The sequence below is a fragment of the Notechis scutatus genome, chromosome 1 (genome assembly GCF_049901735.1).
Source record: "Notechis scutatus isolate UNSWTSFEM ecotype Mainland chromosome 1, rNotScu1.2, whole genome shotgun sequence".
Classification (NCBI taxonomy): domain Eukaryota; kingdom Metazoa; phylum Chordata; class Lepidosauria; order Squamata; family Elapidae; genus Notechis; species Notechis scutatus.
This window is the reverse complement of record NC_142009.1, coordinates 120,625,790-120,650,885: the sequence shown is the minus strand read 5'-3', so window position 1 is coordinate 120,650,885 and position 25,096 is coordinate 120,625,790. Positions and strand designations below refer to the sequence as shown.

The 25,096-nt window shown below is 39.9% G+C and overlaps 1 protein-coding gene across 2 annotated transcripts in view; it reads left to right on the top strand.

Annotated features, from left to right (window-relative positions):
• Nucleotides 1–347: 347 nt before the first annotated feature.
• KCNQ5 (potassium voltage-gated channel subfamily Q member 5) overlaps nucleotides 348–25,096 on the top strand; it is a 335,350-nt gene continuing 310,601 nt past the window's right edge. Inside the window, exon 1 of one of the 2 annotated variants that reach the window (XM_026665208.2) lies at nucleotides 348–1,022. In XM_026665208.2, coding sequence (XP_026520993.2) covers nucleotides 640–1,022 — 383 coding nt within the window. In that variant the 5' untranslated portion in view covers nucleotides 348–639. The remainder of the gene's footprint in view (nucleotides 1,023–25,096) is intronic. The other variant, XM_026665209.2, reaches the window with a different exon arrangement.

The window sequence follows — 25,096 nt, the reverse complement described above, 5'->3', positions numbered from 1 at the left end:
CGTCGCCAAAGCAAAATACCGGCCACGGATCGAAGCGGGAGCCTCTCCAGCCTTCGTTTCTTTTCTTTCTTTTTTGCCCTCCCCTTGTTTTCAAACAGTTTCTGTAAATCTAGGCGGCAGGCTTCTCGCCGCCTCCCCCCACCTCCCCGGCTTTCTTCAAAGCAGTTCCTCGTTTGCCTGGTGTCAACCATGGTTGCCCCTGGATCTCGTCTTAGGCGGAGAGGGAAGAGCAGCGCTCTGTTCCTTTAAGGAGAACTCGGTACCTTATTCTACTCCAAAGTTTCTCAAAAAAGAGAAAGGCAGCTGAGGAAATGAAGCTTTGCCGAAGCCGCTGAAGGAAACCGGAGCCAAGCGGGAATCTCCAAGGGGAGCGGAGTGCGAGCGCTTCCCCCACCCTTCCCCCACTCCCAAAAGCCTCCACATCTCCCCCTGTGGATTATCAAGGTGGCCCCCACGGCTCCTTCAGCCCCCTTCCTCCTTGGCGGGAGTTGTGGGGAAAACGCGAGGCGACTGCAGCCCCAGTTTTTCTTCGACCGCCTCTTTTTCCTTTCCTCAGCCCAAGAAGGAACCTGCTCGCCTCCCATCCCCAGTTGCCGCCGCCGCCACCATTGCCGCTGTTTTTGCCCCTGCCGTGATGCCATGCCCCGCAGCTACAGCGGAGGAGATGACAAGGGCGGCTCCGCCGGGATCTGGTTAAAGAGCAGCTCGGCGGGGCGCTACGGCTGCAGCGGGAACAGCAGCGGCATGAAGGATGTGGAGTCCGGTCGGAGCAGGGTGCTCCTGAACTCGGCGCCCACCCGAGGGGACGGCTTGCTCCTCCTGGGCACCGGCGGCGGGTTTGGCTTGCGAGAGAGCCGGCGAGGCAAGCAAGGAAGAGCCCGGATGAGCCTACTGGGGAAACCGCTCTCCTACAGCAGCAACCCGATCTACCGGCGGAATGCCAAGTACCGGAAGCTGCAGAACTATCTCTACAATGTGTTGGAGAGACCCAGAGGCTGGGCTTTCATCTATCACGCGTTCGTGTGAGTACCACGGGTGTCGGGGACAGACGCGTGCGCTCCGGCGGTGACTGTGCTGCCACATGGGTGGGGAAGTGGGTGGAGCCCCCCACCTGTCGGAGGAGTGACCCGGTGGAATGCCTTGTCCGAGGCGAGGGACACTTCGGCGCGCGGTGAGGTCAGAGGTGTGGCGGCGCATCCTATTGCTGCGGAATGCCCTGGAGTCCCTTTTTACGCGCTTTGCAAAACGAGCATCCCTTGAATTCTGTAGAAACGTGACAGGGCGCTTCCGTACGCAGGGATCTTAGTACTACGAGTCGGAAGGCATATTCTGCTTCTAATCTTGTCTTTTCTTCCTTCACGGTTTTCCACGTAATTAAAAAAAAAAAAAAAGCATCAAAGGATAGTTGAGAAAAGACGAGAGGTTTTTACATGTGGAGGAAACGTGTTGTCTCCTGCTTAAAATTCAGTGAATAAGACTAGTGGTTGGGCATTTGAGAGCACCTAGAGTAAAGCACCCATTCTTTTTGGATGACTCTGCAGGTTTGATCACCTTAAGGCATTTCCAAATAATATAAAGTGTATTTGAGCTATTTAATATGAGGTGTGATTGTGAATATATTTCCTTTTTAAAAGGGGGGGGGGAGTGTAGAATAGTAAAGTAAAAATCCTGGCCTCGGTATATTTTATATCTAAATTATAAATAAAAACACAGCCAAAAATACCCCCAAACCTAAGACAATTTAGACTTTAAAACTGCAATCTTATTCTCACTCACCTGAATTTAATTTCTTGATCATGAAGTGGACTATTGCAAAGAGCATATGGAGAATTGGGCTCCATCTGTCAAGTGTGAAAGTACACTTCAGATGAGGCTTTTGTAAAAGTTTTGGAATTTTCATTGTAATGTATGTACCGGTATGTACAGAAAACCCCATTATAGAGTTATTTGTGATATATTGATGTGGCTCGATTGCGTTAAAACGTTTAACTGAAAATAGAAGAATGCCAGTATTATTCAGTGACAATGAAATGGGAAGAAATACATTGGAACGTATTTAGAAGTTAATTGTGTAATGGCTCTTCTAAGAAACAACATTTGCAAGTATTGAAAATGTGCAGTTGCTAAAACATTTTGAAGGTAATAAAGGTGTAAAAACCATCAATATTCCTCAGAAGTAAACAAACTTTATCTAAAAGTTGGGATGGAAAGTTAAAACACATTGGTTATTTTCTATCAAGAAAAAGACTGATAGGAATAGGTGCAGAAATGGAGCCCAGGAAAGAGGATGAAGGAAGAACCTTGATTCAAAAATAATTTAATGTAGTGAAATAGCTAAAAAAGAGATTGGGATAGGTATTTTATTAGAATTGTAGAATTATGATTCATAATTATTAAAGAAGACTGGAGGATTAAGAAGGAAGACTGAATTATGAATAATTCATAATTGTGGAACGAATATAACAGCATAAATGTGATTTCTGAGAGTTTGGTAGAAGTAAATATTTTACTAAAATATAGAGTTTTTAAAATAATGTACAAGTTTCTTCATAATTCCCATTTCCAACAGTTACAGCACTTACTAGTATATCTCAAGTAGTGAAAGCATTCAACAGATTTCAAAAGCTTTATGGCCTGTAAAATAGGCTGGTATTAATAATCTTGTATTGAATATGGTATCTGAAGTTGAAATAATAGCATTTAATAGGCAAACTCAAACTCTCATAATCAAATAATTTGCTAGCAAAATCTACCAGCAATCCTTAAAACAACTCTGTAAATAAATATTACTTCTCATATTGCTGATCATGTTAGGGAGGTTGAGAAATAATAGTTTGAGGTAAGCTTGCTAGTTTATGATAGGGAACCAGATTTATTCCCATGGTTCTGGCCTGGCTGGGACATTATATTCCACAAGTTGTTAAAACAGAAGCTTGCATAAATCAGACAGTCAAGTGTGATTTGAACTAGGGCAATGCTAGTTTTCCCCTAGGCCTAAGACAAAATCTTTGTCATTACACTGAAAGTCTACAGTTAGGCATTCCTCATCTAATAGTACGTTTCTAAGAATTCGAAGACAAACATAAGATGACAGAAACTGTACACAATTTTTTCAAATATGAACGCAAGTTTTTTACAGTTCAAAATAAGGAAACAAACTATGATAGATGCAGAAATTTGGACATTCATCCAGTTGGTTCAGGTCTAAAAAGTTGCTAAGAAGCCTTCCAAAAGTATTGAATCATGAGGCCTATAGTTAGCTTGGTAAAGACAACCCCATCCATGAATACATATTCTGATCCTTCTAAGCTGTCAGGCTGCAACTGTTTGTCTAATAATCATGAATTTCTGTCAAGCAATGAACGTTTGAAAGAATATTTCATTCTTAGAAAGCAAGGAAAGGCTATTTAAAAAGAACAGCAACAATAATTCCAAATTTTTCAGCTGAATAATTTCAACTGTGGGGAACATTTTTCAGAAAATCCAGGAGCTGGTGAAGTCATTGAAAGATCTGTTGGGCAAATAAAAATCTCTGGTAAACCTCTCCCAAAACTGGCCATATCTACAAAACAGAACCCCCAGAGATAAATGTACATAATGCTGAAAATTTTAATTGATGCTGGGGTTGCTGTTTTCTGCAAGGTCATACCACATTTCTTATACAACAATTACAAAAATGTTGGAGTTATGGGGCAGAGTGGCACAAGAAATACTGTGTGGTATAAGGAAAAAATGATTCAATCAAATGTTAACATATCCTAAAAGCTAATAACCAACGATCAATGGAAAAATTGAAGAGTCTGAAGGAAATGGTTTGAAACTAAATTGATCAAGAAGTACTAACAATTTAAAAAAAAGTTTTGAAATGGTATTCATAGTCTCTATACTTGAATGCTATTGAAAAACTACAGAAAGGTCACAAACATGAAGTTTGTGGAGGCAAGGAGGCAGAAATACTTTTGAGCAAGAAAAGTTCTGCAAGGAAGACTGGAAGGAAAAAAACTAAAAAAAAACCCAAAACCTGGTGTAGGAAATATTTGGAAGCTGTTATTTTAGGAGGGTTACAAAGTATTCATTAAAGATTCAAACTCCTATACCTACCATATTTACCATTTTTTATTTCAAAACTGTAAACAATAGCATTCAAATGTCCAGAAAGAATAATGTCATTTTCTATTCCCTTAGGGCACAGGTATCAAACTTGCGGCTGTCACGTTGCCATCATGTGACATATTGCAATGTTTTTCTCCTTTGCAGAGCTGGGGTGGGCATGACACATCTGGCCCATGGGCTGCCAGTTTGACACCCCTGTCTTAGGGATTCACTGAACTATTCAATTTAATCAGAGGTGCCTAAACTTTTGCATGCAACTATATATTTCCATTCAATCAAGTTTTGCATTTATGGTAATAACAGTTGTATTAGTTATGATCCTTTTTATGGAAAGAGGAATTGAGTTGAGATAGCAGTGTAAAACTACTTAGTAAACTTCTCTTCAAGAAGAAATCTAAATTGAAGTTCACTACCTGCCTTTCTCAATATGAAGTGTTGGTGTGTATTTCAGATATATTGGGAGTTCTCGTTCCATCTGTTACAGAATGCTAAATTGGGAAGTATGCTCAAGACCTGACATTTATCCATTGTTTTCTAATGTACAGTCAGTGCTTTACTTTCACCATTTCTTCTATTGAAATATTATACTTAAATCTTTATCTATATGGAAGGACTTAAATGCCTGTCCTTAATAGTAATTTGACTGTAGACAAATTACAATTTTCACTGTACCTTGAGAATGGTGATATTCCAGTAAAAGTTGAGCACTTTTCATTCCCATCAATTTAGCAGTGATACTTGAAGTGGCAAAATCATGCATATTGTATAAGAATAATGACATCCAAGTGAAACTATGAGAAATACAATGATGTAATGTCAACTATATTTGTTCTACTTCCATTAATCATGTCACTCATGTCAGGTCTTCAAGAAAACATTATAATTCACAAATTCTTTCTACAACTACACATGAACATGACAGTTTGAGAAAAAAAATCAATGAAGTGTTTCTGTTTGGAGAATTCTTTTACCATTGTTTGAAAATGTGGTTGGAGAAATGCAGAATGCTAGGTAACATCACTGGCATCTCTTCTATTTCTAAATGTGCAGGACATTGATATTTGTGTATGTTATGCAAAAAATAATAATTGTTGGTGGCTTTACTTGTTTTGGTAAAACTGATCAGTTTTGAATTTCTCCTCTTTTTTGTCAGAATGTTGGAAAGAATTGCTGTCTTGACTGCATAAGGCATGTACTGTAGCTTGTCAGACGCAACCATATGTGCTCCTAATTTTCTATAGATGATTTTGGAAGAATAGCTCTTATGTAGGTTTGTGTGCTCAAGTATAAGATAAATTATCTCAAAGTACAACAAACTGGTGTCTTAAATCAGCAGCTCCTCAAACACTTACTTTTGTACTTTATTGTAATTTTCACCTGGCAATTTGTTCCTTCAGCCATTCCTTAACAACATATGTTAACCTTTAAACATTTGGGGGACATTTTGTTTATCCTTCTATGAGAAGAGTGAGGGTGATAACCTAGGTCCAAATCCTAGCTAAAGGAACAATTATTGAGAGAGGGCATATACAAGTTATTCTTAATACCTATTTATCCACCTACTTCAGTTAAAATAATGACATTTACAGAAAATACAAATAGTCCTTGTTTAACAGCTGCTTTTTAGATTGACTGTTTACTGTTGTGATGATGATGAAACAATATTGCAACCAATTCTCACATTTACGACTTTCATTGATCTGGAAAGGAAAGCTGAAGTAAGGTTGTTACCACAGTCACAATTTTTACTTAGCTATCCTTTTGTTTAACAACCAAGATTCCTATTCCAATTGTGGTTGCTAAATGAGGACTATCCGTAGTTGTTAGAAATCATGGTATCTTGATTATCGTAATATAATCAATATGAAAATATTGAAAATATGTACCTTGTCATTATAGCAGTATCACTTAGATTTATATACTACTTTACAGTGCTTTCTAGCCCTCTCTAAATGATTTACAGCATCAGCATATTGTCCTCAACAATCTGGGTCCTCATTTTACTGACCTCAGAAGGATGGAAAGCTGAGTCAACCTTGAGCCTGGTGAGATTTGAACTGCCAACTTGCAGACAGCTGGCAGTCAGCAGAAGTAACCTGCAGTACTGCACTCCACCACCATTATCTCAAAGTATTAATACCCTGAAATAGTATTGAAATCTGAATGTTTTAAGATACTAATAAAGTTTTTACTCCATAACCTAAGAATTTCTGATGTAAAGAAGCATGTTTCAAATTATGTATGAAAGCATATTTTTATTACTTTCTTTTGAACTGATTTTATTACATCTAATATCAGCTCCTTTGTAGGGCAGGAAGAGAAAATGAGAAGCAAAAAGGATCTAATGAGCGAATAATTGAAAGTAAATGTTTTTCAATCTACTCCCTCATGCTTCAAGTAGCTATGAATGGTTAAAAGAACTATAACATTCAGTAATTTATTTATTCCCTTGACTCAGTCTTCTATTACAGTTTTCTCTCTTCTGTAAAATATGTACTGATTTGTAGATATTTGTACACAATGGGTTCTAGCCCGTCTTTAGGCATATAGCTAGTTGGGTGATCTTTATACTGTACTATTCTCTCTCAGCCCTTGGAAGAAGCTGTGACAAAATACTACTGAAATTTTGCCACAAGCCCAGGGCCACAAACACTGACTCAAAGCCCTCTTCAGACGATTGTATCTGGCCTGCAAAAGTCTGAATAAGCACAATATGACAACAAAGAAATTCAAAAGAGCCTTTGCTTCTAAATGGAGGTTATCTGGATATTTGCAACCTATGTATATGTTAGGACTACATTGTATGAATGCAGATTGAAATCAGTAAAAAAAATGGATAAATACTAGAACCCAGCACTTTTTTTTCCAAAGTTTTTCCCCATCATAATTCTTGATTGTATACCTCTATTTATGACAGTTTTATAAATAATAAAAGAATTGTTTCAGATTTTACGATAATGCTTAATTTTCAACCTAATTGCAATTATATGCATTCTGTATTGAGTCTCCAATGATTGTGATGAGAAAATAGCAGAGCTTCAATCAAATGGACACTATTCAACAAATCCATCTTAATATACCTAAGGAATTTTTATTAAATGCCAGACTGAATGCATTACTACTCTTGAGTTTGTAATTCCACTTAATAGAAAATTCACCCTAGCCAAGGGTATTTTGTATTGCTGCTCACACTGAGTGCATTTTACTGGGCTTTTATGTTGCTATTCTGAATTTATGAAGGATGGTACTTGAGAAATAGAGTTTTGCCAGATAACTGCTTTTAGTATTCTAGCACTTTAATATCTTTGTGGTCTTTATAATCAATACTGTTTTCCATCTATTTTTCAGCTGATAGTGTAGATATTGAACTGTTGCTTAGTTGCTGATAGTTTTAGCATAGATATTTACTTACTTTAGTAGGACACTTTAAAAGCACTGTGGAGAATGAATATTCAGGTAGGGATTTTTTTTTTCCATTGATGAACTGTATATGTTTAACTGTGGTTTTAAATAGATACACATTTATAGAAATTGGAATTAATTCAGTTTAGACACCACTATTTTAGATCATTTCACAGATCAATACATTTTGATACATATGTCTGTCATTATTGCTTATGTTCTGTTAGTGCTTAATGCTCCAGAAATTGTATGAATCGTCATAAAATATGTGCTTGTGCACATACACAATACACATTTTTACAGAATTCAAGTATGTTAACTTTTTAGCAAACACAGCATTAGCAATGTTAACTTTTTAGCAAATGCAGTTTTAGCAAAAACATTAATTTATAATTGTAAAATAACTTCCACGAAAATAAGAATGCGTGATCATGAATTTGTTAATTTTTACTATTAATAAATACAGTGCAGAGGTAAAGGAAAATATTTCTGGATATTGCTGGTTTTCTTTAAATCTTTTCATAAGTTCATAAAATTCATTTTTTCATCTCTTCTCATCAACATAATTCAGCAACGTTAAACCCTATTTATTACTGCTAAAAACATTTGAGCAAATGTTTAGTTTTCTCCTTAAAATGAAAAAGACGTAAAAGTTATTGAGCTTGCCTATGATTTAAAATAATATCTTAAAATACTAGATACCGTGTTTCTCCAACAATACGACCTCCCCCAATAGGAAGACCCAGCATGTTTTCTAGGCATAAAATGAAATTAAGCCCCTCCCCCCAAATTTAGGCCTATTTTAAAACATGCAAAATGGGGGGGAAGGGCGGGGGGACTTGCCGTTAGGAGTGCCCCACGGGGAGCAATTCCTCGCTACCAGCTGCTCCTAATGGGCAATCATGGCAGAGCCATGAAATCAACAGCGGCGGGCACTGAAGGTCTTGGGTCTGTCGCAAAGGTGCTTGGCAGGAGTAAGGAGCTTACTCCTGCCAAGCACCTTTGCGGCAGACCCAAGACCTTCAGCATCCATCGCTGTTGATTTCCCTTCTGCCTATGCTGCAGCCACGTTTGGAGCTGCCACTTCCACATTTGGAGCACCACTGCTGTTTGGAGCACCGCTGCCGTTTGGAGCTGCCGCTTCTGCATTTGGAGCTGTCGCTTCCACGTTTGGAGCGCTGCTGCTGTTTGGAGCACTGCTGCTGTTTGGAGCTGCTGCCTCCGCATTTGGAGCTGCCGCTGCATTTGGAGCTGCTGCTGCCACATTTGGAGCTGCCGCCGCGTTTGGAGCTGCCGCTTCTGCGTTTGGAACCCCACCGCTGTTTGGAGCACTGCCGCTGTTTGGAGTTGCCATGTCCGCATTTGGAGCTGCCACCGCATTTGGAGCTGCCGCTTCCACGTTTGGAGCACTGCCGCTGTTTGGAGCACCACCACCACTCCAAACACGGTGGCAGCTCCAAACGCGGAAGGGGCAGCTCCAAACATGACGGCAGTGCTCCAAATGGCGGTGGCACTCCAAACACGGAAGCGGCAGCTCCAAACGTGGCAGCGGCATGGGCAGAAGCAACAGCGGCAGGTGCCAGAGGTCTTGGGTCTGCAGTAAAGGTGTTTGGTGGGAGTAGGGAGCTCTCTGCGCTTCGCCATGATCACCCGTTAGGAGCGGCTGGTGGTGAGGCTGCCCGCCGGGCGCTCTAGATGAGGATGCAAGGGGGGGAATTAAGTCACCCCCGAAAAGATGGCCTAGCCGTTTTTTCGGGGCTCAAAAAAATATAAGTCACAGCCTTATTTTATGAGAAACACGGTAGTTCTAAACTTGTTTTAAGGTGCAGAATAGATATATTTCCTACAGGTAAAACAGGGTAGCTCTAGAGATTTTCAAATGTCCAGAGTAAACCTGGAACTTACTCATTTTGCTTTCCAGATTTTTTTAGACTTCTGTGAAGATACAGGCACAGTCCATATCTAGAAGCTTAAAGACACTATAGAGAGATGCTGGGGGGGGGGAGTATTTTCTCAGATTCTTGGTAGAGAAGAACATGGGGAACAGCACTATCGAATTCCATGATAGGGGAATATGTTGAATTCAAAATATACTGGCCAATGAAGGTTAACTAAAACTTCATATGATAAAATGAAATTTGATCTCCCCTTTGTTATAATTTTCCTTAATGTGTGCTTGCTAATAGTAAACATTACTGGATTTATTGTATATAAACATTCTGATTCCCGCAACATCCAAAATGATAAAAGAGAAAGTGAAGAAGAAATAATCTGATAAAATCTTATTTGTTTCCATTGAATTAGCTGCTTATATCAAGTTTCTTTGACCAGCCTTCTATTGTTGCATTATTGAAGTCATAATTTTAAGTAGTGTCTCTTTGATGCTATTATTTAAGCTTATTCATTATTTTATTATCATTAAGCTGAACCTTGTGCAATTTTATTATTCATTATTAATCAGTATGATTAGTATCATTTCACATAATCTCATTCTGAATTTTGATGTTGTCTTTTTTCCTTACAGTGTTATATAGTCTAGTTGCAACAGTCCAACCAATTCAAATGGCTGATGCCATTGTTGCTAATGTTCTCTGTGCAACCCATTTGATTTGTAACCTAACTATAGGTCCATAATGTATTCTGTAATCTGGCTGTGTTGAACATTAAGGAGGTGGTTCACTTCAGCAAATGTTTAAATAAAGAGCCCCTTGGAGCTTCCTTTTAAGTAATAGGGGCTCCTTGCTGCTAAGTATGAAGCAAAGCATACATGTTGCTTTATCTCATTTTTCTTTGGATACTATTCTCCTGTAATTGCTTCATTTAAGCAAATCATGTTGCGTCCATGCAGTGGTGGGATTCAAATTGGTTTACCACTGGTTTGGGGGTGTGGCTTGGAGAGCATGCTTTGCACGCATACTTTGCGCACGCACAGAGGATTTCCTACTGACCTCCTGCACTCCTGCACTCTCCCTGTCTCTTCAACTGCTGACATGTAGCAATCCGCTGTGCTGCATGATGCAGCTGAGTGTCAAAAGCAGGTCAGTATGGAGCCGGGGCGGGCAGGTGGGCCTAGCAACTGATCGTCAGAGCGAACCGGTTTGCTCCCGGATGATCTTTGGAGCTACCGGTTTGGCTAAACCGGGCCGAACTGGTAGAGTCCCACACCTGCCTCCATGGCACAAACTTTTTTTTTGGTAGCAAATTTAAGTCACATTTTGTTAATTTTGCAGGGTGCTCCAGACAAGGACTACACACTCAGAAGTACTAGCTCTATCTTTATTGTAAGGTTAATAAAGAATTTTGCAAATCTGAAAGTACCCCTCTCCCCCTTAGCCTTTACAGCCTAAGAAACTAGGGAGGGTCCCTTTGAGTCAGTTGCCACACCCTATTTCTTAGGGCTTAGCTGCCTCTTATCTGACCATTGTCCAATCTGTGGCTTCTCCCCCTGTCTCCCATTCTCTTCCTGTCTCTTATACTCTCGTGCCATTACGGTTTTTATAGATCTGTTTAGTTTGACATTTTACAAGCATTTGCTTGATCTGGGTGACTGGGTGGAATATGGAAGGGCAGGAGCTATCTTTTGGTATCAATCCTTTTATTTACAACATTCAGACAATTACATTTCAAAATTTACCTTTCAATCTGGCATGTTGATTTTATGTAGAAGATGCTACAGATTTCAGAAATTCCATTCACAGATAACAAAGCTGAACACACAATTTTCCCTAATAAACAGAATTTAGAGGATAGCAGGTAATCTCTGCATTTATTTCAATGAAATTTGACAATTCTAGTGGATTGAAAAATTCAAATATTTGCTGGAAACCAAAGTTTACAGTTGATTCTTTTTTGCTAAATAATGAGTCGAATATAGCTCTATTTAATGAATCTTGCCTTGGATTGGAGCATGGAAGTATGAGTAGATGGGGAATAAATTTTCTAAATAAATAAATGTAATTTTGGGGGGCTTGGTTAGAATAAATTGGGGGCTTTCCTGAGAATTTCCAGATTTCCAGAATCAATTGCTGTATCTATGATAATACATGTTTATTGTTACTATCAAATAATTATATAATCATCCGCTTAATTATATGTTAATCCACATGAAAAACTTCAAGCTGGTGCTCGAACAAAGGAACTATTAGGGGGGAAAGTTTGAAAAAGAATGAGGCACAGATATTAGTCTTCTATGCCAAGATTCTTTGGGGTGACTTACTGATGTTCAGTTTCACCTTGAATTTCATACAAGAATCCTAGTTGTAAAATAGCATTACAGAAGATAAAATTTTCTTGAGCATTTTGAAAAGTTTATGTATATAACTATTACAGATATAGTTTACCAAATAAAAATTGAATCATATGCTTATGTATTTGCTGATTTGTGCCATAGGCATTGCTGGGATTTTTAAATAGTCTAAGAATTTTTCATTTTCACATTATCAAGTAAGTGCTAGGAAAACATATTTTTTTCCACTGATTTTTAAACTGAAGACAATTTTAACAATGTTAAAGCTGTTGAAATATAAATTTCTGGATTGAATGAAGTCATGACACAGCAGCACAACATAACAGAGAAGACTGCCAGGTACCTTTAGATAATTAACTGCAGGAAATGAATGCCAATTTTAATTCTAATTGTAAATGGAAATTTTGGCAACTCTGGAAATTCCAATGTACTATATATTTTCCAGAATGAACTGATTTGAAAATTCTCAAAATAGTATCATAATATGGATGAAACCACTTCTAATTCTTGTGGATTCTGACTATCAATGTAATTCTATGTTTTTGTAAATTGATTAATGTGAAGCTTCATTTCATGAATATTGATAGGTTATCTCTCCTGCATGAAATTATAAAAGCACACTTAAGTTTAATGTGGAAAATATTGAGTTAATTTGATTTATATAGAATTTCCTGTATAAACTCTGATAATGTAATGTATAATGTAATTTTTACATTGAAATAAAGTCTAGGTTTATCATCTCTGGTTTGTTGTTTAAGTGTGTATGTGTGTGTGTGTGTGTGTGTGTGTGTATGTCAGAGATTTGTTGCTGTTGTTCAATTCATTGTATACAAGCTGCTTTAGGAACCCAATTTGGACGAATAAATTACACATGATTCTTTAGTGAGCTTGATGTATTTTTACAAGCATTCTTTTTAATGCATGTATTTTTAATTTTCTTTCAGAGTGAAGTTACATGAGGGGGTGGGTGGAGGAAGATTCTCCTAGTCTTAGCTATAAAGAATATATTGTTTAAGATACTGCTGAATGTTTTATGTGTCAAAGAACCATGCGATTGACTTTAGGGTAGGCAGGGAGAATAAATATTTAACGGGAGAAATGAAATTAGTAGTCCAGGAGATGTCAGATGTCTCTTTCAATGGTTATTGCTCATTTTGTATCTTTTATCTTCACATTTCAAGAACCCTGGGAAGCAGTAGCTAATAAAAGCTTAACAAAACATTGAAATGCAAATGCAAGGTTAATATCATCGCAATCAGTCTCTTCTCGCTTAATTCACCAAATTAATACTTCACTGCTCTTATTTGAAGCTAAATGTATCATTATGAGATTGAATGAAGGTTACTTTTTCTCAGTTGTAATTCAGTATTGAACTTCATAAAAATATCTTAATAAATATTAGCACATGAAAAGGCAAGGGAAGATCTTGTTATATCGTAAGACGAGACACATAAATGTTCTCTCAAAAATTGTATCTTGGAAGTATTTCTAAAACATGTATGTAATGAGAAACAAGCATCACTTATTCATATTTAATTTTAAATTATTTCCATAACTTTTTTTCTTGGAGTTAATTATTTCTTTAATGGGTGCAGAGCTCTGCCTGCTCTCTCCATCTGAAAAATATATACTGCTGAGGAAAAGGTTGAATGAGTCAACTATATTAAAACTAGGTTTTTTTGTTTGTTTAATGTTAATATTTTATACCGTGTTTCTCATAAAATAAGGCCGGGTCTTATTTTTTTTTTGAGCCCCGAAAAAACAGCTAGGACGTCTTTTCAGGGGTGTCTTAATTTCCTCCCACACACACACCCCAACCTAGAGTGCTCCATGCGCAGTCACCTCTCCACGACGCCACTTCTATCGGCTGATGGAAGCTCCCCAAAGGCAGAGTCACCAGCCGCTTCTATCAGCTGGTAGAAGTGGCCTTGTGGAGAGTTGAGTGCGCATGGGCCGCTCTAGGTGGGGGTGCGCGTGGAGGAGGAAATCTATCGGCCGGTAGAAACAGCCTCGGGGCGAGTGCCCACACGCACTCCCCTCGCTACGAAGCCGTTTCTATCGGCCAATGGAATCTCCCCAAAGGCAGAGTCACCAGCTGCTTCTATCAGCTGGTAGAAGCGGGTTCGTGGCAAAGGAAGTGTGCGTGGGGCACTGCCCTGAGGCTGCTCTGCTGGCCGATAGGAGCGGCTGGTGACTCTGCCTTCAGGGAGCTTCCATCGGTCAATAGAAACAGCTTTGTGGTGAGGGGAGTGCATGTGGGCGTTCGCCCTGAGGCCGCTTCTACCGGCCGATAGAAGTGGCTGGTGACTCTGCCTTCGTGGAGCTTCTATTGACCGATGTTCTATAGGTAGTAGATTGGGGTATTCTATGTGCAGGGTGCTCCTAAAGGCAAGTTTTCTCCCCCCGTTCCCCCCGTTTCTCTTCACCTCGTGTAGTTTTAACGAACGATGTGAGAAATGGTGGGGAAACGCATGGATTAAATAGGCCTAAATTTTGGGGGTAGGGTTTAATTTCACCTCATGCCTAGAAATCATGCTGGGCCTTCCTATTGGTGGAGGCTGTATTGTTGGAGAAACAGGGTAGAACATTTGCTGGAGAAGCTATTGTGTGGAAAATGTTTTGTGCTTGCAGAAAAAAATATTGATTTTGAGTATAAGTCATTTGAATTCTGAGTCGTTTAAACTTCTAGGAAGTAAGTCTACTTACAGATTAAAGTTCAGTGGCATAAACAAATGTAGTTCAAGGAATATGTGAATAAGAATACTTCCCGACACTCTATCAGGGGTATCAAACTCAATTTAATTGAGGGCCGCATCAAGCTGTGGTTGACCTTGGTGGGCCGGGAGGGCATGACCAACTGGGTGGGTGTGGCCAGCTTGAACCACTCACTGGGTGTGGCTGACTGGGTGGGTGTGGCCAACTGGGTGGGCGTGGCCAGCTTGACACTACTCCTCAAACTACTGGCAGGTTTCCTCTTTGTACTAGGTAAACCGGGCCAAAGCCATGCTGGCTCCATTTGTCCTCTTCGCATAGGGTAGACCAGGCTGAAGCCACACTTGGCCCTATGTTTCATCTTCACATTGGGTAGATCGGGCTGAAGTACCAGCCACTTAATTTTCTAGGATGGCCCCATGGACTGGGTCTGACCACATCACGGGCCTCATCCAGCCCGCAGGCCTTGTGTTTGAGACCCCTGCTCTATATCATGGGTTGACCAAACTTTTGGCTTGTGTGGGCCTCACTGACTGAAGAGGAATTATCTTGGACTGCATATAAAATATATGATACAGTTAATGTACTGTATATAAATAACAAACTTCCGTTATTTTTGTAATAAATCTCGTGGGACCATATTATTAGCTTTCCTGGGGGTACATGCAGCCTGTGGACCAGGATGGACATGGCTGCTCTGGTTCTTAGATTATCAGGTCCTCCTTAGCAACTCAATCAAGAGAAATTTAACTCTTAAGATGACTGTGAATTCCCACGTTGGGAACCAAGAGCTATCCTTGAGCGGTAAGGACAATACATGACTTCTGCTAATTTATTCTTGTTTGCAAAGGTGTGGTATATTTGTGTGCATTTGTGTTTTTTTTCAAAATGCAGTTTTGTTGTATATCTTAGAAATCATTTTATCTTTTTCCTTACTTTGAGTCTTACATTCACACTGAGAAATCAGGTTGTACAAAATAAACAATTACTGTATCCATGAACAAATGGAAATGATATTATGCATGAATTAGAAACACCAACAGAAGGGTAGTACATCTAATTACAGCAATTTTACAATATTAGAAAAATCCACTGTGAATAAAAGATGGACACTGTCTAGCTATCAGGTTACGTCTTTAGTATTTTACATGCTTATTTATTTGAAATGTTTATTGGTTGCTTTAAATTTTAAATTCCCTAGACAATGTAAAATGATTCAATTCAAGACAATTTAAAGTATATTTTGTAGGTGGAATTTTGAAATATTTAACACTGGTCGGTAAGCTGGTAGAACTTGATAATATGACTTTTGCATTCTCAGATAGATAGCCCTCGCTTAGCAACAGCCTCATACAGTGATCATTCACAGTTATAACAGAGATGAAGTCAGAACTTTTGCAGGTTTGTAAAGCAAAGGAAAGCTAAAGTAAGATCATGACTGTTTTGGTTAATGATCAAGATAATTATGATTTATCTCTATAATGAGGATTATCACTTCTTCTTCCTAGCGTATTTCTTCAGTTGCAGAGTCCACTTTTCAGATCCTCGAACACCATTTTGCACGATCAGCTGCATCTCCAGGGTGCAGGCTCACGGCTTGCATATTTTTGTTGATGGTATCTTGACATCTCTGTTTTGGATGCTTGTGAGGTCGCCGGCCATTGACGTCTAGTTGGTAGGCAGTCTTGGCCACAGTGGAAGGTGCTTCTCTCTGGACATGTCCATACTAGCAGAGTGAGCATTATCTCTATAGTGAATTAAATATAAAAATAATCATATTGTTTTCTAAATGATTTGCCTCCATAGTTTTTTAATTTTTTCCATTTAAATTTGCTTTTGACCTAATTTAAGCATTGAAAAAGCCTTTGTTGTGATGATGAATGTTAGAAACAGGACAGGATACAACCTGTGTATCAACTTTGTAGGTTTAGAATTTTAGGCATAGTAACATGATAGTTACATTCCTTGTTGCAAAATTGTTTCTAAAAAGATATTATTAATTCTATAGCAATTGTTCCAGCCAATTTCTATGGGTTCTATTTTGTCCCAGACTTTTTCATAATTATATAAAGTTTCTGGGAGAGAGAAGGGGATTCAGAAACCACTTGCATCCATAGAGTAAGCTGTTATTTTTTGTTGGGTGCAAACCAGGAACATTCTAAGCGAGGAATAAATCAGTCATATCATATCAAAAACAAAACCTTCCAGGCTTTTCAACATATCATATATGGTAATAATCTGAATGTCTGTGGTCACTCACAAAAGCAGTAAAATCATACATAAGGATCTACACGTCAGTATGTTGCTGAATCATAATAGATGAATAGTATTAAATTTAATTTATTGTGATATCTGGATATAGTTCTTTCTCATTTTTACATTGTCTCAACTGGGAAGCATTAAACTTTAATATAGAAAAAGGCATTAAATGTTTTTACATGTTTTATGTAGGTTAGAATTTTATATCAAAACAGCTTTGGCATAATTTTTGTTTTTTTCATAATTTATTTTCCTTTCTTTCCTAATTCTTAAGCTGAAAGAGTCAATTTTTTCACATTATCTGCATCTTTCTTTGAAGCTATTGATGTGTTTTACTCTTATTACATAAGAAAACTAAAGGTTGTTGCTTTCTATAGTACACTTAAAAAGTAAATGGCCCTTGTTTAAAGCAGTGATTCTTGACTTCATCTGCTTAGGTATGCAAATATCAGTTTATCTATATTATATTTGTATTTTTTAAAAATTCATGCACAAAATAGCTACTTTTGTCCTTTAATGCAGGGGTATCTGTTGTGACCAGCAAGTCCTCACTCTGGTCCACAGTTTAAGCGTGAGCCGGAGAAATCCCTGATTGGCTGGACCGTTTGACAGCTCCATATAAAAGGAGCTGTCAAATGGAATCAGCTGTCTCTCTTTCTCAGCTGCTGCCATGAGCCGTGGCTAGCCGCAGTTGAGTTACATGTTAGCAATAAAGCCTGTTAAAGTTTTATATTGCCTCCTCCTCTCCTTCTAAGCATGCCAAACACAAAACTGCTGACGAGGATGGGATACTGACAAACTGAGGCAATTCCTGAGGCAAAAGAGAGAGCATCACATGGCTGAAATCACTTCAAAAAGAGCTGTCACTAAGAGCTGTCACTAGAACAGTCACTATCGAATGAAGATATGATGGCGCCACCAAATTTTCCACCTTTTCAGCCAACCTCCAAGACATGGACATCGTACATCAATAGGTTTGAATGCATCATGGACGCCGCGAACCTATGACATTCCCCCTAACAGGAAGAAAGCCTATTTCCTGCGTTTCTGCAGGGCCGCCGTTTTCGACACCGCCACTGCGCTGCTGGCTCCTCAGATGGTCAAGGCTGTTCCCTGGGAAGAATTACAAGAGGTACTTGGTAACCACTATGCCCCAAAGCCATCGCGTATTGCTCGCTGCCATGCATTCAGAAGAAGAAGCCAAGCAGAAGGTGAGTCCATAAGTGAATACATGGCGGCTCTTTGTTCAGCCGCCCTGGTTTCTAGACAATATTCTAGACAATATTCTGCTGGACCAGCTCATCTGTGCGGTGAGAGACCTTTGACTTCAACAATGGCTGCTGACTAAAGGTGACCTCACCTTTTCAATGGCAAAGTGGGCTGCTACAATGGCACTCCAGTTTCCCTTAACTTGGACTCTAATGTTGACCCTATACGCCTCAAACCTCGCAGAGTGCCATTGGCATTATGTGCTAAAGTGGATGCGCAGCTTGACAAATTGATTTCGCAAGGGGTCTTAGAGCCAATTGACATTGCTAAATGGGAAACTCCCATTGTAATACCTTTAAAAAAAGATGGCTCCATAAGAATTTGTTCTGACTACAAGTCTACGGTAAACAAGGGTCTCCAACCAAACGCTTATGCTGTCCCTATCATATAGCACCTGCTCCATTCCCTGGGAAAAAGCTCCATTTTTACCAAGCTGGATATGACTCAAGCATACCAGCAATTCCCAGCGGACAATGAGACAGCAGAGGCCCAAACAATCATTACGCATAGGGGCGCTTTCAAATGTAAGCGTTTACAATTCGGTGTCAGCGTTGCCCCTGGCATATTCCAATCCATTATGGAACGTTTGTTATACAATATCAAGGGTGTCCTCCCATATTTCGATGACATCCTCATTGCTGCTGACAACCCACAGGAACATTTGGACAGATTACAAAAAGTTCTCCAGTGTTTTAAACAGGCTGGGCTAAAATTGAACAGGAAAAAATACATCTTCGCAGTTTCACAGATAGGTTTCCTTGGATATCATATTGACCACAAGGGAATTCAACCTGTAGAATCCAAAGTACGGGCCATCCAGGAGGCCCTGGTTCCTCAGAACAAGACTGAGTTACAAGCCTTTTTAGGACTTCTTCTACAGCTCTTTCATGCCCCACAAGGCCACTGTAGCAGAACCATTGCACAGACTATTAGACTCTAAGACACAATGGCATTGGGGATCCAAGGAGCAAGCATCCTTCTCTGCAGTAAAATCCCTCCTCACTTCAACCAAGGTATTCATTCAGTTTAGCGATGCTCTCCCCCTTATCCTAGTTTGTGATGCTTCCCCTTATGGAATTGGGGCAGTCCTAGGTCATAAATTGCCAAATGGCCAGGAAGCCCCTATAGCTTGTTTCTCTAGGACTCTCTCCAAGGCTGAACACAACTACAGCCAAATAGATAAAGAGGCATTGGCTGTGGTGGCCTCAGTCAAAAGGTTCCATGAATACCTCTATGGACACCAGTTTGAGCTCATCACAGACCACCAACCTTTGTTAGGCATCCTGGCAGGGGACAAGCCCAGCCCACAAATCCTCTCCCCAAGAATGACCCGATGGGCAATCTTCCTAGCTGCTTACAGCTATAAGTTGACTTACAGGCCTGGCAAAGATGTAGCTCATGCTGATGCCCTAAGCAGGTGACCTTTACCCCTTCTGGTTGCTGATCCTGCCCCTTCCTGCTGGAAGATCTGCATTTGCCTCTTACAGCCGATGACATCGCCTACGCCACCGCCACAGATGTACAACTGTCTAAAGTAATGGACTGAGTGCGAAGAGGGTGGCCCAGGGAAACCACCACAGTGGATTTCCACTCCTTCAAAGCATGCCAGACTGAACTGAGCGTGTTAAAAGGGTGTTTACTGTGGGGTCCCCGAGTAATTATTCCCAAACTACTAAGACCACGCATTATTGAAGTTCTGCATGAGGGTCACCCAGGGATCAACTGAATGAAGGCTCTGGCCAGGAGCTATGTGTGGTGGCCGGACCTTGATGAGGCAGTCACCAATAAAGTTCAGAATTGCTCCATCTGCCAGATGTCCAGGCCTGCCCCACCAGCTGCCTCTTCTGGGGAGTGGGAAGATACCAAAATACCATGGTCTAGAGTACACGTGGACCTGGCAGTTTCCATGCAAGGGAAAAACTTCCTAATTGTGGTAGATGCGTTTTCAAAGTGGGTCGAGCTGGTTTTCCTCCAATCAACCACTTCAGATGCTGTAAGCAGAGCTTTAGACAAAATCTTCACTTCCCATGGGTACCCTGACACCCTGGTTTCTGATAACGGGCCCCAATTCACCTCATCCCCTTTTGAATTGTTCCTGGCCCAAAGAGGAATCAGACATGCCCTAGTTTCCCCATTTCATCCAGCCTCCAATGGCCTTGCAGAAAGAGCTGTAAGATCTGCAAAAGATTCCCTGGGAAGGATCATGGAAGGGGACTGGTCTACCAGGGTAGCCCGGTACCTACTTACCCAACACACCACACCAAGCGCAGCCACCAACCTCTCCCCTGCCGAACTATTAATGGGAAGGAGACTCCGCACAACCCTAGACAGGCTGCACCCTAATTATGCCCCCAGGGCGCCCCTCGACTCATTCATCAAGACAAAGGAATTTAGGCCTGGGGACTTGGTCTACTCCCGAAATTACACAGGGAATCCCTTATGGTTGCCCGGGTGGGTTGAGCAGAAAACAGGCCCCAAATCATACAGGGTAAGGTTGTTGGATGGACGGTTATGGCGCCGACATGTGGACCAACTAAGAAGTCATTGGAGTGCCCCAACAGGTCCAGCTCAGAGGGAAACTGAGGTCACGGACTCCGAATGGGGCAAAACCGAGGCCCCTAGCCGACTGACTCTCGACCAGCGATCTCTCGTGGAGGACTTACCTAGGGAAGCCATGACACCAACCAGAGATCGCTCACCAGCATTTGGAGAGGTTCCAGCGACACCAGAAGACCTTCCACAGTCAGCCGAGAAGGCCCAGGAAGAGAGTTGACACCACCCCGAGGGGAGACTGCCAGCCCGGCAGCAAGTCCTTCCACATCGCAGCCACCGGCAGAACTAAGGCGCTCGGAGCAAGTGAGGCATCTCTCCGCCCATCTGAGTGATTACGCTTGCGCAGAGCCAGAGGAAAGGAGTGTTACGACCAGCAAGTCCTCACTCTGGTCCGCTGTTTAAGCAGGAGCTGGAGAAGTCCATGATTGGCTGGACCATTTGACATCTCCGTATAAAAGGAGCTACATGTTAGGAGTTACATGTTAGCAATAAAGCCTGTTAAAGCTTTATATTGCCTCCGCCTCTCCTTCTAAGCGCGCCAAACACAAAAGTGTCAAACTCAATTTCACTGAGGGCCACATCAATGTTGTGTTTGACCTCAGAGGGATTGGGTGGGGGTGGGAGTGGGGGTGGCCATGGTGGGCGTGATACGGGACCTCCACACACATGTTTTTATACACCTATAAAAATAGAGGCATACATTTCTGTGGGTTTTTTTAAAAAAAATACTAACTTGATCTACTTGATCTTATGCGAGAGACCAGATCAAAAAACTGATTCCATAGGAAGACTACAACTATATATTATTGACAGAGGCTACAGGAGCAGAATCCTACAAGCCTGAATTGTAAAATATTTTATCTTTCCTCCATTTTATAACCTTCTGAGTCAAGAATGGCCTCCTGCAGCATTCCACAGGCCCTGTTTTGGGCCTGGAAGACCTCCTGGAGTACTCTAGAGGCCCCCTTTTGGGCCTGGAAGGTGTTCTAGAGCACCCTAGAGCAGTGGTGGGATTCAATTTTTTTTACTACTGGTTTTGTGGGCGTGGCTTGGTGGGCATGGCAGGGGAAGGATACTGTAAAATCTCCAGTCAGAGGTGGTATTTGCCGGTTCTCTGAACTACTCAAAATTTCTGCTACCGGTTCTCCAGAACTGGTCAGAACCTGCTGAATACCATCTCTGCCCTGGAGGCCTCGTTTTGTGCCTGGAAGGCCTCCTGTAGCACTCCGGCAGCCAAAACCAGTTGCCGGTGGGCAATCCTCCTGCCCCATTTTTGCTTGCAGAGGCACCACAGGTCGGTCCTTTGCTATTTCCAGGCTGGCCCCATGGGCCAGATTTAAGCACCCTAGATCCGGCCTTGAGTTTGATACCCCTGCTTTAATGTATCCAGTATGGTTTTTTTAAATTCTGTATTGTATGATTATTTTAAAAACTCAAATGATTTTAGAACTCAAATGATTGAAAAAAAATCAAAGAATTGTGTTTCTAGGGTACTTGATATTATCAATAAATGCATGCAAAATTCATGCTCCTAGCCTCAGTAAATGATAGCAGCTGAGCCCAGAAGCTGAATTCTGGTTAGAATATCTAAAGCCGTTGGTTAAATTGGAACTTGAAAAAAAAAAAACACCTGAATATACAGGCAGTAGCAAACCGTTACCATACAGTGCTACTGCTGTTGCTGCAGTGAATTGGAGTAACAGCTCACACCTTCTCTGTGTTCCTCATATAATAGTCTTATGAATGGGATGCTTATTACTGTACCAATCTGCAGCTGGTAATGACTAATCTATTGTAGAGTTTGCATTTTGAAGATTCAAGGATCTATGCTAAAATGGCTGCTTATTTCTCCCTTTAGTAAATTCTAGATTGTTAAAATCAGACTGAGTCTAAACATTTAAGTACCCTAGATAAAGTCATATTCTGGCCCCCTTGGTAGTTTGGCTCATCTTCCAATTTTGTTAGGAATTATAAAAAGGTACCCTCTTTTTTCCCCAAGCTTTTGATCTTTATGTTTACAATTTTCAGCCCTGGGTATTTTTGTTTCTTTTCTCAGATTTTTTTCATCCTACTTGCTATACAAGAAATAATTTTAATTACATCATTTGTTGTTATCATATGGCAAGAATTCTGTGAAATTATATTTAATGCTTGAGCATATACAATGACTCACTGTTTGCTTTTTTATTGTATATTTCACAAGTTTAATTAAATTTAAATTGTAGCACTCCTTAAAGTTTGGTGTCCCAAGCCAGTGCCTACTTGGACTAACTGTAGCTTAGAGCTGACTCTGCCTAATATAACAATTAAGTTCTTGGTTTAACTTGTAAGGTATTATGTTTTCTTTCTAGGAATGTATCTAGTGATTTCACACCATAAAGGACATCCATGTGCAATTATCTTGCTTCCTTATCAGACAAAGCAATTATTGTTGTATTTGGATTCCTACCTAAAAGGTAAGCTTGTCACTCTTTGTCTCTGTGCAAGAAATCCATGACTAGTTTTGGATCAATAAACAATTGTTTGGATTTTCTGTAATTGTTTGGCACTTGTGAGTTACTTTTTCAGTAGTGTTGCCAAGATAAATTACATGACTGTGTCCATTCATCAAGAATCAGTATATAGATGACTCTATATTTTATCTTTATATCTAGCTTTATATAGGTCTGTATTATTCTATACTGTACACTCCATTTATATTCATTGAGCTTAAGCATGGGCAAAGCTGTCTGTCAGATATCCCTTTGACTGATACTTAGTTGTGAATTTTTATTTAATGTTCAAAGGATAGAAATATACTAATTGGAAATTGACCAGGACAATTAGAAAATGTGTTGAGATTTTCCAGGGAATAATAAATATAAAATTTTCAAGGAATAATATCTATAAAATCTGCAAGAAATATAACAAATTTTCTATACCTAAACATGAAACTAAAGCCAGGTTGTGGTCTATTGAAGTATAGAGTAGAGGGACAAGGATAGGTGGCAAAGGCAGACTTCCTTTTTGGAACAACAGTGGTTCCCCAAGCAGCAGTTATTGAAATGTTATTTATTTTAAAAATCTATTAAAACCTGGAGGATGTAGAAAAACAGACTAGGACTTGTGTTTTGCTTAGTCTAAGACAACTGGAGATCATATGACTTGAGAACAATCTGGAATTTTAGAGACAGAAAATAGGAAACCTGATCTCTGGAAAAGGAAATAATGTGGAAAAGAAATGAATGACTTCAGAGAATTAATATGAAAGATGAAATTAGTTGTTGAGAGGAATGTATTACATAAATATTCGGGGTACATAGGACAATTTTACACCACCCTGTCTTTGCAGGGTCTTTTCACTAATGCTTAAATTTTTTTGGATGTTGACCTGTGCTTGAAACTCAACATTATAAACTAGATTTAATGAGTACCAATTAAAGTTAAACCATTGAATTAAACTGTATTAAGCGCTTTGTAACTTGATAGTCATCCTTGTTCAAACCTACTGATGCTTGATATATTCTGAAGGTTTTTCTCTCTCTCCCTCTAGTTTATGATTGTAATAAAATTTGATTGATTTGAGAGTTTTTTTAAAAAAATTAATTAAAAGGGAACAAAATTGACAGGAGAACAGAGAAAAAAAAATAAATTACATAATTATGTGTAATTCGATTATATTGTATGGATATACAGTACTCATATATTTTGGTGAACTACTGCCATTCATGGTAGAGAAAACTACATTCCTTGTAGAGAAAATTGCAACCACATAAGTATATGTTACTTAAGAGTTTGTCAAGGCATCAGGCTAGAAACTGGGGAGACCATGACTGTCTCAAATATTTTTTTTCAAAAGGCAACTGGACTTTTTTTTTCTTTGAAGACATTTTGCTCTTCAGTTCTGACTGAATGATGGAGGATGGAAAGATTTATGTTCCTATAGTCATCTGGTCATTAGCACTTCTTCTGAGGTTTATCTGTGCCCTCGGGGACACCTGAATAGTGCAAATGGGTGTGGAACTTTATTGGAACTGCTGTTATAAACAGAAGATAGGTGGTGTCATATTCCTCCCCTTCTGTTGAGAGAGGGCTATTCAGTCTTAATGTAGATGGCCTCTTTGACCCCTCTTTCAAACCAGCAGTCCTCTCTGTTCCGAATGTGGACTTTGCTATCTTTGAAAGAATGACTTTTGTCTTTCAAATGCAGATGGACTGCTGAATCTTGTCATGATGGGTTTGTTCTCCTATGTTGTGCCAAGCGTTTGTGAAGTGGTTGTTTTGTTTCTCCAAAGTACAGATCCTACATGTCTCACTGCATTATATTGCTCAGTTCACGTCTGGGTGTTTTATCCTTGGGATGGACAAGCTTCTGCCTTATTGTATTTTTGGGTTTACAGTGTATAATTATTGTATTGGTTGAAAATCCTCATGAGTTTTCACATATTCCTGTAACATATGCAACATTGCTTCATTTGTTGTTCTCTTCTTTGTCTGTTATGGAGTTCCTGCTGGGTCTTTTTGAATTTAATGAAGGCCCAGTTGGGATAACCACAAGTTCTG